Source organism: Caenorhabditis elegans, chromosome X (genome assembly GCF_000002985.6).
Source record: "Caenorhabditis elegans chromosome X".
Taxonomy (NCBI): domain Eukaryota; kingdom Metazoa; phylum Nematoda; class Chromadorea; order Rhabditida; family Rhabditidae; genus Caenorhabditis; species Caenorhabditis elegans.
This window is the reverse complement of record NC_003284.9, coordinates 3,094,957-3,111,987: the sequence shown is the minus strand read 5'-3', so window position 1 is coordinate 3,111,987 and position 17,031 is coordinate 3,094,957. Positions and strand designations below refer to the sequence as shown.

Sequence of the window (17,031 nt, the reverse complement as noted above, 5' to 3'; positions counted from 1 at the left end):
TCGTTGTGATTGTCCGTCATACAAACCCGATTAAGTTTCCGTCTAGCCTCTATGTTTACATTAAATTGAGAAGCGATGAGAAGTGTCCAGTGTAGAGTGCAATGTGCACTCAAAATGTCGGCACATTGTCACTTTGCTAACATTTTTCCCAGAGTCATTTGGGATACTTGTGTAGTCCCAAAAAATATTAACTATTAAGCTTAGGATTAGTGCTTTTCTAAGCCTGAATAGAAAACTTATTGGAAACAATTTTTGGTCACTTATGTAGTAGATGTATCACAATATATTTTCATAGGATAACTTTTTGTAATGGTAAACTCGTGAGAAATAATTATTTGTAGACCTAAAAATTCCAGATTTAATTTTAAAAATTTAATAATATTTTGGGGTACTTCTACTTTTCATCTACCTTTCCATATTTGATATTTCATTCGCAATTATACAATCTCAGAAAATTCCTATGGTCACGTTATTCTTTGTCGTAGACAGTTGAAAGATGAAGGAAAAAACGAGAATAGATATCACAAAGTCACGTGGCAAAATCCATCAACCTGTTGTTAGTGACGTTATTTTTTGCCTCAAAATGCGGGAAACGATGTACGCATGACTCTGACGAAGTCTGCCTGCTTCTACGGGTACACTTGAAATGAAGCATAGAAAGCTGGCTGCGTTTTTTTCTTGTTTCGCTTCACGCCGTTTTTCTTTTTCTCTTTATTCTCTTTATATTCTCTTTTGTGCGGGTGCGTTTCCAATTCCCCGGAGCCCATCTTCTTTTTTCCTCACTATTTCTTTTTCTTCTTCCATTTTGCCCTTCTCATCGATTCAGAAAAATTACTGGCTCGTGACAGAAAAGAAGAACCAAAAAAAAAAAGCATTTGGGGGCTCGGAACAAAATGAAGCAAATCCTCCCAAGTAAATGTAGTTTGCCGAAATAACGTGAAATTGAAATTCGATATTTTATAATAGCACTCTTTTTTTTTCTGCCACAAACGACACTAACTTCATTTTGTTTTTTTTTGTCGATCTGACACTGGCCAACAATAAACTACCAATGTTCGTTGTTTTTCATGTACCCAATCTTAAGTTCTAGTTGAAGAAGAAAAAAGAAAAAATAATCATTCAACTTTTTTTCCTTTTTGCATTAGCACCAGCATTTGCTCCTTTTTCTTCTTTGTCCCTACCCAGACTATCAGTCCCATAATGACATTATCGTTTTTGCGATAAGAAAATTGAATCGTTATCGATGCGCACCTTGGTGGGGAAGTAGGCCACTTTTTCTACCCACTTAGTTTTAATAATTCGCAATTTTGTTTCTTTTCTAATTTTGAAATTCAATAATTTAATCTTTCGAAATTTCAGATTACTGGTTTATATGGACCAAGACTACAAAGCACATTTCAAAGTTTTCTGCTCAGAAGTCAGAGAATGGGAAAAAATCCATGTCGTTGGAAGTTTGCCCGTCCTTGGCGAGTGGAATCCCAGAAAATCATTTCCATTAACAAAATCGACTGACGAAGAGTAAGATTTATTACATTAATTCCAGTTATTTTCTGTTTTAGAAACACTTTCCATGCAATTGTCAGTGTTCCCTCATCTATCAAAGAGTTCAACTTTCGATACATTCGAGTTATGTACCTGGATCCATCTGAAAATAACACTTCTGAGCCTATTATGGTTTTGTCAAAGTGAGTTTCTGGTTTTTTTTCACAAATCTATTGAAAATAATTAACAAAAAATTCGTTTAGATGGGAAACTTTTAACAATGCCAGAACTTGTTTGATAGGTGTGGAAAGTCAAGATGGAGTTGCTCGAAAAAATATCACAGATCAATTTGGAAGTTATAGTGAGTGTTGAAACTGTAAAACTACAAAATAATAGGTCAATTTAGGCGGAAAAACTCAAATAACCGATGGATGGATTTTGAATGAAAAAGAAAGTGTAGTGTATTTTCGTATTCATGGAGAAGCGCTCAAATTTTTTGCCAAAAGCTATGCGAACAAGGAATATCGTCTGAAAGTTGAACCATTTGATGTCAGGTACAGCGAGGTTAGTTAGATTTTATTTGAAATGAAAAAATAGACGTAGGTTTCCAAATTGAAGTTGCAGATGTTCTCTTACACGCGTAAGGACATAACAGACCGGCGTGGAGTTTGGAGGCATTCTTCTGTTTATGCCTCCATGTCTGTATGTATATTAGATGTTGTAATTGTGTTTTGTGGTATATAGTGTTTAAAAAAATTTTTAAATGGAAGACACTTACTTATTAATTTTAAAATTTACAATACCTTCAAAAATTTAGATTGATGGTGACGATGTGGTTAACTTGCCAACTCCAAGTCTTCCCTGCTTTTCCAACACCGATCTTTCCGTAAGAGCTTTAAATTTTGAATTTTTTAAATTGTTTTTTGATTCTGTTGTTTTCCAGGTGCTGACAAGAGAAGACCCAATTTTCGGAGACCAATATTTCAATGGATCAGTTTTTAGAAATGACCAAGATTACCTTGTGTTTAGAACAAGAACTGTTTCTCTTCAAAACTTAGTAAGATAGATATTTTATTATTTAGAAAATTCCCAAAACCATAAATCTTCTAGGCATTTCGAATAGAATTCTATCATGGAGAAAAGCGATGTGCACTTTCCTATGTTCTTCCTTCAAGTATGTCTGGAACTCACGGAGCCACAGTTTCCCCGGTCATTGGTTTGAGTAGCGCACCAGTTGGTCATATAAACGGTAATTTTCCAACTAATAAAGTTTTTCATAGATATAGTTTCAGTTAACTACATGATTGTGAAACGAAACAAATACACTGATCAGAACTTGGACATTGATTCCATGAAGACCACATTTGGACGGTATTGGCGCAAAAGAAATCGAATGCTTCAAATCGGGCATCGCGGCATGGGCAGCTCATATACGAAGTTTGTAGAGTCAGCTGGTGACCCTTTTCTCAATCTTAATTCAGAAACATTGGCCAAAGAGAGAACACTATATTTTCCTTGAATGAAGCTGCTAGGCGAGGCGCTGATTATGTGGAAATGGACGTGCAGTTGACCAAAGTAAGATGTTTTAAGGTTTTTTTTTTTAAATATCATGTGATATAACGTGGAACCTGAAAACGTGTTGTGTCACATTATTATAAGAATACACGAGATGCGATGACAAATTTTTTGAAGGATTTGAAAACAGTTGTTTACCACGACTTCCACGTGCTTGTCGCTGTTGCTGGAAGAGATTCCCCGTCCAGCACACCGACAGCTGCCGGGGAAAACAAGTCCTTGCACGAGATCGCAATCAAAGTTTGTTTCCCTGTTGAACTTTTTAAACTGTTATTGTTTTTGTCACTCAGGACTTGACTCTGGCACAGCTCAATCTTTTGCACTTTGAGCATATTTCTCGAGCGAATGGCTCGTCTGCCGAATCCCCGGTTGCTTTGTCGGTGACACCCAGCAAGACGGAGACGGACGAGTTGCACGTACCTTTTCCCTCGCTGGCACAAGTGCTACGACACGTTGACGAGAATGTAGGATTGAATATTGAGATTAAATATCCAATGTATATGCAGGTGACGCAGAATGAACAATAAATTAGGAACGTTAACAAAGTTTGCAGGATGGGAGCCATGAATGTCAGGGGTACTTTGAACAAAACAAATTTGTTGACATTATACTAGCCGAAGTAGCAGAACACGCGGGAAATCGTAGAATCATATTTTCGTGCTTTGAGCCGGATATTTGTACAATGTAAGGAAGTTTAATGGGAGGAGAAGTTTAATAAGACTTTTTGAAAAATTTTGAGAAACTGCCGCTTGTTCAAAGTCTTGCAGTTTTTTGTTTATTTTCCCACATTCACTACCCCTTTTCCAACACGCTATAAAACCTATGTGGATGAGATTTTTCAGCTCTGGGACAATTATTTTCTAAACTATGATAGCTAGAACTATAGTATTATTATCAGATATAAGTTTAAACTTTCAGGATTACAAAAAAACAACATAAGTATCCGGTTTCATTTTTGGTGGTTGGGGCGACAAACAGATATATGCCATTTCAAGTAGGAGCATATAAAAAAGTGTAATGCGAAAAATAGTTTATCTTTTCAGGATATCCGATCAGATTGTAGCAAGATTGCAGCCAATTTCGCTGCTGGATGTGAGCTTCTTGGCGTTAATTTTCATAGTGAAGAACTTTTGATCGTGAGTTTGATAGTATCTATTTTGAAAAAAAATAACATGTTGGAAACTTGGTCGCAATGACAAATGTATAGTTTGACAAATAGTTTCCCAGTTTTCCAAAGCGAAATTGTTTAGTGAATCCGTAAGTTTTAGAATTAAGCAAATTTCACAATTGTGTCAAAAATATTTACTAAACAGTGGATTAAAATTTTAGCAAAATTCAAGCAAAAAGCTTAGGATTTTATCTTAAAGGTTTCTTTACCGGTTCTTGGTATTTTGAACGTATGGACCCAAAATGTGCTCAAATGAGCCAATTTTGCAACGAGACTTCTCGAAAAATTGTTTAACATTCTTTTATGACGGTTCAAATATAAAAAGTCATTTTTTAGCTATAAGCTTCAGTCTTGTTCACTTTTCCCTGTCACAGCTTTTTTATTGCTCATTTCGGTCGTTCATTTCATCTTTTTTTGCTGCTTAAGGTACACTTAAAATCTGTAGGTAATGAAAATTGCAAAAATTGGTCATCTATTTGCTTTAAATGTATCTTATTTCATGAAATAAGGTGAGATAAACGACCAAAATATGCAATGAAGGATGTTAATTTGAAAAAATCAACTTCGGACCGCTACGACTTGTAAAAGTGGTTGAATCTAAAGATTTTAGCCAAAATTGGCCTTTTTTCCAATTTTGGATCGTCCTAAATATTTTTTGAATTTTTTTGAGAAGCTTCATTACAAAATTTAATCACTTTAGCACCGTTAGTCGTCCTTTAAAACGTAAAAATGGTAGTTTATTTTACCATTTTTTTAAAACAAACATTTTGAAATGCTCATTATATTATCAAGTTAAAATAATTAGTACATTTTCAGGATCAAAAACCAATAGAAATTGCTGAAAAATATGGACTTATAAAATTCGTTTGGGGAGATGATCTTAATTCGAAGGAAGTTCAGAAACATTTCCGGGATGAAATGAACGTCGATGGTCTTATCTTTGATAGGTCAGTTTCTCTTTTGTTATACACTCGACTGAAATTTATTATTTAGAATCGGTGAAGATGAGGTGTTGAAGCAGAATGTATTTGTCGTTGAAAACCACAATCGGAGCTCTCTCTTTGCTCGAAGTCAGCATAATTCTCGTTCTCCATCCATGTCTCGGCGATGTATGTCCACAGTTGAATAGAGCCCTATAAATTTGCTTTTTCGTTTCACTTTGCATAAAATCTGGCATTCACTTCGATATTTCATTATTTTGAATAAATTATTGCATTGGCATTGGGAACATCGATGATCTATTTTCGCTCACAAAAATTCCACAAGTATGTCGAATTGATTTTATTGTTCAGCATGAAAAATATTTATGAAAACAATCACATATTGTTGAGGGATTCAGAAATTGCCAAGGGAAGTCTTGCAATTGTATTTATTTTTCTGACCATCTCTTTCTTTTTCTCTCCTATCTTGCAATAATGTTTTCACTCACGAGAGAAGACATGGGACGTTGTATGCAAGTGCGCTCCACCGACAATTCCCGCCAATGAAACTCGCGGGTGTTCCTTCTCAAATGGCGGTATTCGTTTTTCAATTCAAAAAGCAAGAGGTGTTTTTTCAAATCTTTCTTAGAAATTTATATTTCTTGAATTCTATCTTTTGTTATTTTCTAAATCTTTTGTTGTTGTTTATCAAACAAAATTGATTTCTCGGCTGTGACTTTTGATGAAATAAGCATTATATCGATCTTGCTCCGTGAGCAAGAACATTTTTTTAAGGATTTAATATATCTTCCTCTTACAATTTCATAAACGGATTTATTGGATAAACTATTTTATTTATTAAAAATTTAAATTTTCCAGATAATATTTTAAAATAAAATACTTTACCTAACTTTGAATTCAATTACGCTACCGCTTAACTATTCCACATGTTTAACTGTACTAATTTTCCAGATAATCAAAACTATGAGCAGTAACGAACTTTTGGGTAGTGAACTACGGTTTGAAGAAGATCCATTCATCAGTGGGGCGATCACTCCTCAGCAGAATGACAAACTGTTCAATGGCATCTACGGAGATTCTTCACTTTTTGAACACGATTTGTTTTTTGGTGAAGATGGTCAAATGAGAAAGGAAGATGATGAATATGGATACACAATCAAGGATGATTCATTTTCGTATCCATTCGGCATGCAGGAAATGACAGACATGAACGGCTACGATGTATATGGTAACTTTGACTTTTCGGATGAGGTAGTGACAGCTGGAGAACAAACGGAACCCTGCATCAATCAACCCATACCTACTACTACTGAAAATGAGCTACATCATACTCCTAATTTTAACACTACTGGCCCTATCACAATAGATGCCAACAATGCTGGAACGTCTATGAATCATGAGACAACTTATGCGGCACCCAAAGTGTATTCAAATCCTCCTGTGGCAGAATCCAACAAACATCATCCGTACAAGAGCGTTAAGCCGGTCCAAAAAAAGGCGAAAGCATTATTCCCCGTAAAAATAAGCAAAGTGCTGCCACAGCACGGCAAAACTACTAGTAATAGGACAACGCTTGGCAGTATGTCTTCTCCATATGCACTGGCACCGTCTTATCAGAGGAGCAAGCCAATAACTCAACAACAATGTGCTCAATCAACTTTTGAAAACGAGAATCATCCTCTCCTAACTGCCAAAAAACATACGATGCAGTCCTTCAATATTGATTCAAACGGCGCTGGAGAAGACACTACCCAGAAACTCGATGAACCTTCTGCATTGCCAATCAACAGAGCTCCAACAGTGAGATTAAGTAAGTGAATTGTTAACATTATCAACGTTCATTTGTTTTTTTTTCCAGAAATGTCGTCAATAGTTCCACGAGATGTAGCGTCCAATCACATCAAATGTACAATGTGCCAAGGCTCATTCACCACACAATTGGCGTTGGAATTCCATGAAGTTGAAAGACATCCTCAAGCATTTGTATTCAAATGCACAATTTGTGCAGATATTTTTGCAACAATCGGGTTAATAAACAAGCATCTCGTAACTGAACATAGAAAAGAAACTGTTCCATTGGTTAGAAATATTTTTTCACTTTGACCAGATTTTTATAACATTCAAATTATTTGTTTCCAGCTGGATAATGCCATATTCGGAAACGGTGCACTATCAGACTACGGGAAAAAATCCTCACAGCGTCGTATATCAGGAATGATATGGAGCTTTGTGAGCAGCCATCTTGCTCAATCTGGCAAGTTGACCGGTACAACGAAGGACAATGAGACTATCAAAAAGGAGGCCAAAGTGCTCTTCAACCCATTAGCAAACGTTAGTGTTACATTTAATTTTTAATTTTTACATAATTTAATTTTTAATTTTTACAGCGAGCAGTGGGTTCGCGTCAAAGTGGAGTTACTAATGCTTCTGCTAGCAAAGTTTGTGTCGACGAATCAGCTTCCATCAACGACCTGCTCAAGCAAGCTTATATTTATGGCCCGTCAGTTCACCGCCTACCCATCAACTCCGTTCCAATGTACAAAGTCATTCGTTGCTATGAGCCCGATTTTTTCTCGGAGGAAATGCAAAATCGATATTTAGCGTATGTTTTTTTAAAAATCACTTGGTCAAGTCACGTTCACGTGGTGTCAGAGTGTCTCATTCCGGCTTGATCTACGAAGATCTTCAAAAAATGCGGAAGAAGAGACACAGAGTTCTCAACTGATTTCGCATGCTTAAGATTGTGCTGACGTCAATTTTTTTAGGCGAAAAAAAATCCCGCATTTTTTGTAGGTCAAACCATAATGGGACAGCCTGGTAGCACGTGTGATGTGTCAATTCAATTATATTCTCATTAACACTGACCAATATTCTAATCAAGATAAATTTCAGAAGAAACCCACCGGTTGCACCTGATGCGGCAGTTTTTCGACCAAAAATGCCACACATCGTTTTGCAATCGCCCAGTAAAAAACAGTTTACTCCAGCTACTTTCAACAATCGAGTTAGCTACATCTTAAAGCCGGGAACGAAAGCTGGAACAACCGTTAGACTCATTGTGAGTTGAAAAATCAACACTGATAGATCTTTCAAAAACTTTTAAAATTTCAGAGTTCCACAAAAACCCAACCACGACCTGTAAATAGTGGCATCGCTTATCAATCTTCTGACGTTCAGCCTCAACTTATGAATTCGGAAGCGGGAATTGTCAGATATTTGAACTAGATTCCGTGTGCTGTTCATTTTGGGAAAATTATTTAATTGTAATGCATTTTTTTTCGATAGCCCAATTAATTTGTCCAGAGTAAAGATTAAATTTCTAACTCCCTGTCACTTTTAGATTTGTATCATTTTTAGTACGCCCAATTGTTTTCAACATCTAGTCATTTTTGTCATGTTTTAATATTATCGACTGGTTTCTTATTCTCAATACCATTTTCATTGATCATTCCGTAAATCACGTTGTCTTCTTGTAAAACATTATCCGACGTTTTTTCTTCTTTTAATATTTTAATGATCATACTTTTGTAATTATCCTGTTCATGTGTGAATGTATCAAATGTTTCAATAAATGTTCATATTGAAAATATGCGAAATCTCGTTTTTTTCTTTGTATTTCCCTCATTTTTTCCCTCATTGCCTTGCGTCTTGCAAATTGTTCGCCTCAAGCGTCAAGTCTCATCTACTTTTTTTCTCTGCTGACCACTAGGCTGAACGGTTCTCTCCGCGTTGCCAACGCAGCAGCTCACACTACTCCTCGCCGTCTGTTTGTTGGGTCGATCGATAGGGCCGCATTGGCCACCGCACACAATTGGTTTGACATGAACGGCTTTGGCGATAACTGCCGCCGTCGTGTGGGCCACAGTGAGATAGTAGCACACGCGTTGAATGGCTCGTACCACAAAAGTCGATGAGAGAGCACTGACCATCCCCGTCGAGTTGGTTGGGGGGGGGGGGGGGGGGGAGAGACACTCATACGTTCATCTCGTTTTGTGGAAACACCTCATCATCTAGACACATCATCTAATATTCTATTCCATTTCATTTTTTCAATGCCTCACTCCCCGTCACATTTGTTATGAATGTGTAGAAAATGTAGAAAGTGTGGAAGAATCAATGCTGGAAAGACTTTGCAAAATTTTCCGAAATGTATACGAATATGTTACGAAACTTTTTTTTCATGAAAAATATATTGCATAGCTTTCATTTAGCTTTGTTTCAGTATTGTAAGGTTATTAATATAATTTTATAATTTTTCAAGCAACACAGCTCTAGTTAGAGCTTTTCTTACATAATACTATTTCAATGCATTGTTGGTGTTGAAAAAGTCCTTGTTTATGTCGCAAATAAGGATTATTAATTGCTTTGCACTTTCACTCTTATCTTCAATAATGTTTATTGACTGATAACGTTTCCACTTTGAATCATACTTTAAACAATATCTCGTGTTTTTTGCCATTGTAATTCCCAGATAAATCACACGGTTTTGCTCATTGCGGAACCCTCTCACTTGTACTTTTTCTCCATCTTTTTTTCTTTCGGTCTCGCGCTGCATTTCCCCGTCCTCGCGTTCCCCCATCTAACCTTCCATTCTCTTTTTATTCCAACCGCTCGATTATTTCTCAAATCAATACTGTCTACTTTAAGGGTGAGAAACGGAACATGTTTGGTGAAGAGCACAGTAGCTACGATCCACTAATCAGTGGACTCGAGCCTGAACCATTGGAAACCGTTTTCCAAGAACTTTTCGCGGGTATTAAGAACTATTTCACACAGGAGGAGACGCCTATTCCTTCGAAATTGCAAATTTTGCAAAAGCGTCGGCTCAATGAGAACCGTCCTCAAACGGAACTCAAAGAGCAAAAAACTGAGCCCAAAACAAGATCCCGTCAGTTTGCAATGCTTCGTTGTGGAACGTGTTCTGAAAATTTTGTATCACAATTTTCTTTGGAGCATCACGAGACCCTAAATCATCCCGTGTCGTTTAATTGGTTCTGTTCCGAATGTAATGTTCACTTTGACACTCTACAACAAGCCAGTGACCACACAATGCTGACTCACGGGTGTGGAGAGATGCCGGTGGTGAGAGAAAAAAAAAGAAAAAAAACGTACACATTGGTCGCTTAAAATACATTTTTTTTTGCAGTGTGAGTCAATGCAAAATGCTCGAATACCATCTGGCCCGTTTCTGATGCAAGCCATCACACGCCGTTCCAGTGATTTTGTAAAGGAATTCTTGTTCACCAGAGACAAACAAACAGTGATGACAACCGCATATTACACGTACGCAAAGTGTGAACTGCAGGCAGTTATGTCGGGTAGCATTGGCTTAGTGGTTTACAATCAGGCTAAAAGCGACTTATTGGCAACGGTTAGATAGAGTTCTAAATTTGCAGTTTTTAAAGCAGAACTATTTTTTCAGCTGGAGTCTGCAGATCACGATGATTTTGTGTCGAGCATGAAAAATACATTTATTTACGGGAAATTCATAAAACGTTCGCCTTCGGAAAGCTACGTCCCCTCGGCGACCGTTTTTAAGACACTGACTTTCAGCACAATGCCGCCCCAAGTCAAATTGTAAGAACTACCAAATTTAGGTTTTTAACAATATTTTTCGTTTTAGCAAAAAATCGTCTCGACCGGTTCCACCTGGAAAAAGTCTTGGAGAAGTCGTCTCTAAAATGGCGGCAAGTCAGCCGCAGTACACTGTGCGATCTGCTCCGTACTCAAAGGGTCGAGCGGTAAGATTTTGATAAATGCATTAAGTTACTTGTCATGTCAGAAGGTACTACTACATATTGTATTATCACTATTAGACTTGCTCACCGATTGCTTCACGCTGACAGCTAATATCTCGATTTTCTTTAATTTTATCAAAACATTTTAACTGCGTAATTACGTAAAATAATTTTCAACATATTGACATTGTACTATTTTTGGTACAATTTAAGACAACCGAGATATAAGCTAGCAGGTCTAATAGGACAAGTTTCAGTAGTTACCAAGATTTAAAATACTTCCAAATTCGGATTGTCCAGCATATTTTGTGTGTTTTTTCTTTAGAATACAATAATTACTAATGGGGCTAATCAAGTAATGTCGCGAAATGTAACAAAATGTATTGAAATATACATATGTCCACATTTGTTTTATAAAAAAAAATTTAAAGGGGCGATAATACAATTTACTGTAAAAACTAATAAATAAATCAGATCATCAAAATCCCGACTTCAATTCGTAACCGCAACTACACACTTCCACCTGCAGGCCCACTTCCGCTGCGTCGCACTTTGATTACTACCAACTACACCATGTATCCAGTCAGAAACGCTGTTCAGTGATAATCTCATTTTGAAACTTACCCCCGATTTAATATAGCTACATGTCATTAATCATTTTCTTTTGTCTCACTTAAGTTTTCTGTTACTTTTTTTCTACTTTTAACTTATGCCTCAAGTCACTTCCAAATCAAAACCACGACCTTTTCAAACTCTCTGTTGTTTTTTTTCTGATCCGTGTAATATTATTTATTGTTTCTTTCTTTTTTACTTTTGCAGATTCTCCTAATTGAAAACTTTCAATTGTCATTTTTTTACGGTCCGTTTTAGGAATCGTGTTCTATTTAAATAATTGCCAAAAATAAATCTTTTCAGGTCAATCAATTCGTTTCAATTCTATTACTATATCTTTTGCAAGTGTAAAAATAAAACCAAATAAAATTATTTTTGCTTCCCTGCATTGCAATATAAATAGTGGTGTTCATCGAGAAACGCGCACGCTAACCGGCCACTGGCGTGTTTTTCGTGTACTAGTCACCACAGAAAACTGCAGAGACGCAGAATAACTCCGTATGTTTTTACTGGGCATAACTGTTTCCAATTCCCTGATTTTATTGTTTTCTTTTTTAATGCTTGGTTTAAGTTTAAAATTTTTATTATTCTACTTAATCAATGTGATTATATAAATTTTCAATTTCAGATTTGAATGTCTGCAATCAGGAAGATAATCCAGCGGCAACTTTTCCAGAAAGACGATGAAAGAATTCAAGCAATAGTCAATGTCTCAAAGTTGGATGGAAAAAAGAAGAAAAACCAGACACTACTATGTTTAGCAGGTAAGAATTCTTGGAATTGTCCTGTATAAAAATCGATAACTTGCAGTCACAATCGAGCACCCCATCGCCGTCCGTTTATACTTTGTGAAAGGGGAGAAAGATGATACATTCAAAAAGAAGGACAGGTTCAATTTGAGAGAAGTCAGAGAAATCGACGGAATAAATCCGAAAAAAGTGAGTATTTGAAAATTATATGGATTCACGCAATTTATACGATATATGTAGTGAGCAAATGTGAGCGTAACGAAGAACATAACGCAAAAAATGTGAAGCTTCTCGAATAACTGAGGATTTTCAAGTTTTACGAACACTAATGTTTGATGGAGTTTATCAACCTAAAATAGCTAAAAATTCGCCATTTTGCCGCAACTTTTCAACGATCTTTATCAATTGTAAAAATTGCAATTAGCTAAAGTTAGGTGAGAAGTTGTTGAAAGAATAGTTATTGTACACTAAATTTGTCGAAAAGATGATGCAAATTGCAGGAATTATTTTGACAAAATGGCTTATCAATTAGTTAAATTCGCATTTACTTCAAGTTTTTTTGGGTTTAAAAAAAATTGAGAATTTTATTCAACTGACAAACATTAAAAAAATTCAGGCATCACCAGAGTTCCACATCACTATCGGTGATCATCAATATGTGATTTTGGCTGGTTCCGCTGAGGAAAAGGACGAGTTCATTCGAGAACTCTACAAGGTATCCAACTATAATACTTTCAACTTTTTTACTGAAAATTTCGTATTTTAGTTGTCATGCCAATACCTTCCAGTCCAGATGCCAGATTTCTGCAATTTCTCTCTACCGCAACTTGAATCAGAAACCTCCATTATACCCATTGAGCTTCCTGAGCATGATATGGCGATGCAAAGTGATTATCAGCCAATATCCAACAAGGAGGACGCAGACTTTCGAAAGTTGATTGCGCGAGCTAATTTGACTATTGGTGAAGCACATATTTTTGCCGAAATGCTGACGGAGCAATTGCAATCTCTCGATGGAGCCAACATCAACTCTATGATGGACAGTGAGAATTCCGTAAACCAGTTGCTTTCGAGTATTGATGCAGCATTGACCGGTGTTGAGTCGGTCGAAAAAGAGCTTGATCGTTGTGATGACATTTTGGCGGTACTACATTGTAAAGGAATTTATTGAAATTTTAATCAACTATTTTCAGTTTGTGAGGAACAGTATCGAATTGATCGAAGAGAAAGATAGTTTATCGGTGGTTGAAAGAAAGAACAAGCAACGTCTCAACGAGGAAATCGTTTCATTTGTCAATTCGTTGCAGGCTGTTACTGATTCCCACATTGAGACTCTGAAACAAGCTAACTTCAGTAACCCAGAAAGGTAGAGTGAACAACTTAGAGTTTTCAAGTAATATTATGATACTTCAGTGTTCAAAGATGCACGGACGCTGCACGCGCTGTTGCACAATTCTGGCACGGGAGGATTTCTAAGCCAATGCTTCAAATGAAAGCCTATCAGGACAGAAATGATGAGCTTACCGCAGTGGATGTCTTTGTCGATAGGCTCATGTCTCACCTCTCTGCACTGTTCTCGAATTTGGTAAGTTTCAATGAACGTGTGCTTGCTTGCTCGAGGACCCCCTAAATTGTAGAAGTATTAGAGAATTCCGGAGGTCACGCTCTCGCTAAAGGACCCTCTGAATTTTTTGAAAATTTCAACCAAAATTCTCGAATTTCAGATATTTTACAGCGCATGCGAAGCTTTTTTTACATCACATACCATAATTTCACAATAGATTCACGTTAAAATGTGGAGTTTTTTCAATACATCTATTATAAATTTTAGAAGAATCCTGTAGCAAGCGCGCGCACTGTATAAAATCATTTTCAACGCGTGTTTTTTTTTCAGAACGACTTATCTTTGGATCATGAGTGGCATGAACTGTGTATTCCAAAACAGTCTCAACGCTTTCGCGCCCTTTCTCCACTCTCTGATCTTATCAACTGGCTGAAAACGAACCGTCCAAAGGCTTGCAATTTAGTCTTGCAAAAGTATATCGACAGCACGAATCTACTTTACAAACGTCTATTTGACAATTTCTTTGAGACACTGATCAACAAAGTTCCAAAAGCTAACAGTTCTGAAAAGAAGTCAAGTATGTTTGCTAATATTTGCAGCAAAAAATAATCATCTGATTTCAGAAGCAAATGAATCTGCAAACATTTCACTTCGTTCTGACAACCAGAGTTTCCTGAGCACCTCCAGTGAAATTGATACTGAAGTCTTACCGCAACTCATCGAAACGGTGCTGGCAGAACTGAGCGCTGTGATTGACGCAGAGCAAAAGTTCGTTGTCCGCTTCTTCCACATCAACTCGGAGCTGTTGGCTCAGTTCGATACGACTTCAACTGGAAGCGGTGATAGCTCAAGTCTCGGAGGACGTAGTATGGAGAAACATATGAACGAGCAAGTGAGACACGTTATGGGCAACTTGTTTGACTCGCTCAATATTCATCTTGATAGTTTCTGTCGGGCGGTTTGTAGGCACAATCCTAGGTGAGAAAAGGTACACGTACATATTATTTTAAATTCCTACACATTTTAGCAATGTTCTCCTTTTGTTTGTAATCATGTCGAAGAAAGTGCTTCTACCACAAGACCCAAGCTCCTATTTTTCGATCACATTTGGAAGTTTAGTTGTTCTGATAAAACGCCAGTTTGATGCATTTATTGTGAGTTCCATTTATATGTACTGTAATTGCAATAATCTTCTCTTCCAGCAAATGGAATGTTCCCAGTACTCGGAAGTTCGCATTGCTAAAAAGACTAGAATCGGAATTCTCCCATCAATTTTTCGCTTTGCAAACTTTGTGAGACGTGCTGAAATTATCTTTGAAAATGCCGAGAGAAGAACTGACTTGGAGAAGGCATATTTCAATCTTTGCCGGGCGGTTTGTGACGGGATACAAAAAGCTGCCGCCAATCAATACAGCAAGTCTCCGTCGTCTGTAGTCAAGTTTGAAAATTACCACGAGCTCTATTGTAAGTGTTCTAGGAAACAATAAAGTGTGATGGTGATAAATGTTTCAGTGACTTTGTCGGAGCTAAAAATCTCATGTTTGGATCAACAACGAAAAGATGCGAAAGCGCTCAAGGAAGAACATATTGATGCGTACGTAAAAGAGTTTATGGGTCGTCCACTCAAAGAGATTCAGGTGATATATAAATATGGAAATTTATGTTTCAATACTGTGCTGCCAATGCTTGAAAAAAAACTTGACTATTATGCTTTAAACTAGTTTTTTCTTTCTAATTTTGGCTTGTCATTCTACAACATTTGTAAAAAAAGGCACTCTACCATAGTTTAAAGTTGGAGTACCAAAATTTGAGGCTTTGCTATTTTAGACCCAACAATTCAGCGCATATACGCCCAATAAAAGACCAACAAATTTATTAAAGAGTGATCAATAAATAAAAATTAAGTTCCAGACGCTGCGACACCGAGAAGTTGTAAAAATTGTGATTTTAGCTGCAAAACCTTTTTTCCGACTTTGAACCTCCATAACTTTTTTTGAGGAATTTTCAAAACATCTCATTCGAATTTCGGTACTCCACCTTTAAACAAAAATCTCCCAAAACTATCGATATGTATTCCAAAAATTTCAGACGTTCTTCGACAATGTCAACAACTTTATCGAAACGCGTGGAATTCGTCCTGATGAAATCTCGTATCAACAACAATTCAGTCGCATTGAGCTTAAAAAGGTTGAATTTCTAGTTAATCATCAAAATCGCCATTTCATAAATTTTCCAGGTAATTTCACAACATCCGGGAAAAGAAGTGAAAAAAGGACTCGAGCAACTGTACAAGAAAATTGAGAAGAACCTGGTTGCCAATTCATCACTTTTGCAAGTTGTATGGAGAGATATGCAAGAGCAATTTGTCAAGCAAATTGCGGAATACAACAAACTGATTCTCACTTGTTACCCAGGCTCGAAGATTGAGCTCGAAGTTTCCACTGACACTGTACTTCAGTTCTTCTCAGAAATTGCTCAACAACACTAATATTACGACGAATAATTTTATTGAATTTTGTTGTTTTAATTCATTTAAAATTTAGTTTTAATTTATCAGAACTCTAATACTTACTGAACCATGCTTTGTAATATATTTATTTATCTATTCTGTAATAGGTGAACTTCGTTACATTACTGATGTCTGTAATATAAATTTACGGGTGTTCCCCATTCGAAAATAGTAGTAATGCTTGCTTTTTTGAAAAATAAATGTCTTGCTTGGTGACTTTTATTTCACGTATTTTCAAATGCTCACAAAAATTTCACGGAACTGACTTCTTGGTTACACATTTGTAGAAATTTTGACTGAATGTTTGCATTGAACTGGTCAACTTAAGAATCTGACATGCAAATGGTGTGTTTTCTGAAGAACACACTTTGGCAACTTTTAATAAAAAAGGGGTGTAACACGATTTAAATCTAATAAAAACAACTTCTATAATGTTATTCCGTTTATATCTCACTTTATGTTTTACATTTTACTCTTATATACATTTTTTGACTCATTTATACAGGGTGGTCCATAATTATGGACCACCCTGTACTTATATCTTATTTAAAACTATTTCATGTAAGAATTGTTTTAACAGCGCATTTTTTTTCATCACTCGATTTAAAGGTAAAATTGATAGGCCGCAATCTATTTTGGAAAACTTCAGAACAAAATTTAACATTTTAAGAGGTAACTGTGAAGGTTTATAAG

At 36.4% G+C, this 17,031-nt stretch overlaps 4 protein-coding genes and 2 non-coding genes across 8 annotated transcripts; 5 read left to right on the top strand and 1 right to left on the bottom strand.

The window, feature by feature from the left end:
* Nucleotides 1–1,363: 1,363 nt before the first annotated feature.
* On the top strand, nt 1,364–5,453 carry gpcp-1 (Putative glycerophosphocholine phosphodiesterase GPCPD1 homolog 1; the record flags this gene model as incomplete). Of its 3 annotated transcripts, NM_001270069.5 has the most annotated exons (17): nt 1,373–1,518; nt 1,560–1,685; nt 1,746–1,843; nt 1,889–2,046; nt 2,107–2,184; nt 2,300–2,368; nt 2,426–2,539; nt 2,593–2,731; nt 2,775–2,919; nt 2,964–3,057; nt 3,175–3,297; nt 3,348–3,563; nt 3,611–3,741; nt 3,976–4,051; nt 4,101–4,193; nt 5,042–5,172; nt 5,219–5,354. In NM_001270069.5, the coding sequence occupies 17 exons, from the start codon at nt 1,373–1,375 to the stop codon at nt 5,352–5,354; spliced, it is 2,073 nt and encodes a 690-aa protein (NP_001256998.1). The 3 variants fall into 3 exon arrangements, with proteins under 3 accessions (NP_001024784.2, NP_001256998.1, NP_001367507.1); NM_001029613.5 differs by lacking the exon at nt 2,107–2,184 and having other exon boundaries at nt 1,364–1,518; nt 5,219–5,453; NM_001380928.3 differs by lacking the exons at nt 2,107–2,184; nt 3,175–3,297; nt 3,348–3,563; ... (3 more) ...; nt 5,042–5,172; nt 5,219–5,354 and having other exon boundaries at nt 2,775–3,137.
* Nucleotides 5,180–5,200, bottom strand: 21ur-15024. The gene has a single exon (NR_070624.1).
* A 55-nt stretch (nt 5,454–5,508) lies between the features above and the next one.
* On the top strand, nt 5,509–8,753 carry K10B3.5 (C2H2-type domain-containing protein). Its single transcript, NM_001374986.3, has 7 exons — nt 5,509–5,771; nt 6,118–6,976; nt 7,025–7,245; nt 7,306–7,497; nt 7,554–7,768; nt 8,059–8,224; nt 8,278–8,753. The coding sequence occupies exons 2-7, from the start codon at nt 6,130–6,132 to the stop codon at nt 8,389–8,391; spliced, it is 1,755 nt and encodes a 584-aa protein (NP_001361949.1). The 5' UTR covers nt 5,509–5,771; nt 6,118–6,129; the 3' UTR covers nt 8,392–8,753.
* A 955-nt stretch (nt 8,754–9,708) lies between these two features.
* ztf-13 (C2H2-type domain-containing protein) lies at nt 9,709–11,822 on the top strand. Its single transcript, NM_076130.5, has 5 exons — nt 9,709–10,248; nt 10,313–10,537; nt 10,589–10,743; nt 10,790–10,907; nt 11,379–11,822. The coding sequence occupies exons 1-5, from the start codon at nt 9,829–9,831 to the stop codon at nt 11,505–11,507; spliced, it is 1,047 nt and encodes a 348-aa protein (NP_508531.2). The 5' UTR covers nt 9,709–9,828; the 3' UTR covers nt 11,508–11,822.
* Nucleotides 11,823–12,135: 313 nt separating this feature from the next.
* sec-3 (Exocyst complex component 1) lies at nt 12,136–16,560 on the top strand. Its single transcript, NM_076129.6, has 13 exons — nt 12,136–12,280; nt 12,327–12,454; nt 12,882–12,980; nt 13,032–13,409; nt 13,459–13,631; nt 13,679–13,850; nt 14,160–14,406; nt 14,453–14,807; nt 14,857–14,983; nt 15,032–15,293; nt 15,342–15,466; nt 15,918–16,016; nt 16,066–16,560. The coding sequence occupies exons 1-13, from the start codon at nt 12,151–12,153 to the stop codon at nt 16,315–16,317; spliced, it is 2,547 nt and encodes an 848-aa protein (NP_508530.1). The 5' UTR covers nt 12,136–12,150; the 3' UTR covers nt 16,318–16,560.
* On the top strand, nt 13,925–14,060 carry F52E4.9. Its single transcript, NR_070623.1, has one exon. It is a non-coding gene; the product is annotated as an Unclassified non-coding RNA F52E4.9 (non-coding RNA).
* Nucleotides 16,561–17,031: the final 471 nt, after the last annotated feature.

What these genes read in the sequence shown, in the direction of transcription:
- ztf-13 (NM_076130.5), top strand. Translation starts at nt 9,829, where the DNA reads ATGTTTGGTGAAGAGCACAGTAGCTACGATCCACTAATCAGTGGACTC. An exon ending in GGTGTGGAGAGATGCCGGTG is followed by an intron (nt 10,249 to 10,312) that starts GTGAGAGAAAAA and finishes TTTTTTTTGCAG; the next exon opens with TGTGAGTCAATGCAAAATGC. An exon ending in AAAGCGACTTATTGGCAACG is followed by an intron (nt 10,538 to 10,588) that starts GTTAGATAGAGT and finishes CTATTTTTTCAG; the next exon opens with CTGGAGTCTGCAGATCACGA.
- sec-3 (NM_076129.6), top strand. Translation starts at nt 12,151, where the DNA reads ATGTCTGCAATCAGGAAGATAATCCAGCGGCAACTTTTCCAGAAAGAC. An exon ending in AACTTCAGTAACCCAGAAAG is followed by an intron (nt 13,632 to 13,678) that starts GTAGAGTGAACA and finishes ATGATACTTCAG; the next exon opens with TGTTCAAAGATGCACGGACG. An exon ending in GTTTGTAGGCACAATCCTAG is followed by an intron (nt 14,808 to 14,856) that starts GTGAGAAAAGGT and finishes TACACATTTTAG; the next exon opens with CAATGTTCTCCTTTTGTTTG.
- K10B3.5 (NM_001374986.3), top strand. Translation starts at nt 6,130, where the DNA reads ATGAGCAGTAACGAACTTTTGGGTAGTGAACTACGGTTTGAAGAAGAT. An exon ending in ATGCAAAATCGATATTTAGC is followed by an intron (nt 7,769 to 8,058) that starts GTATGTTTTTTT and finishes GATAAATTTCAG; the next exon opens with AAGAAACCCACCGGTTGCAC. An exon ending in GAACAACCGTTAGACTCATT is followed by an intron (nt 8,225 to 8,277) that starts GTGAGTTGAAAA and finishes TTAAAATTTCAG; the next exon opens with AGTTCCACAAAAACCCAACC.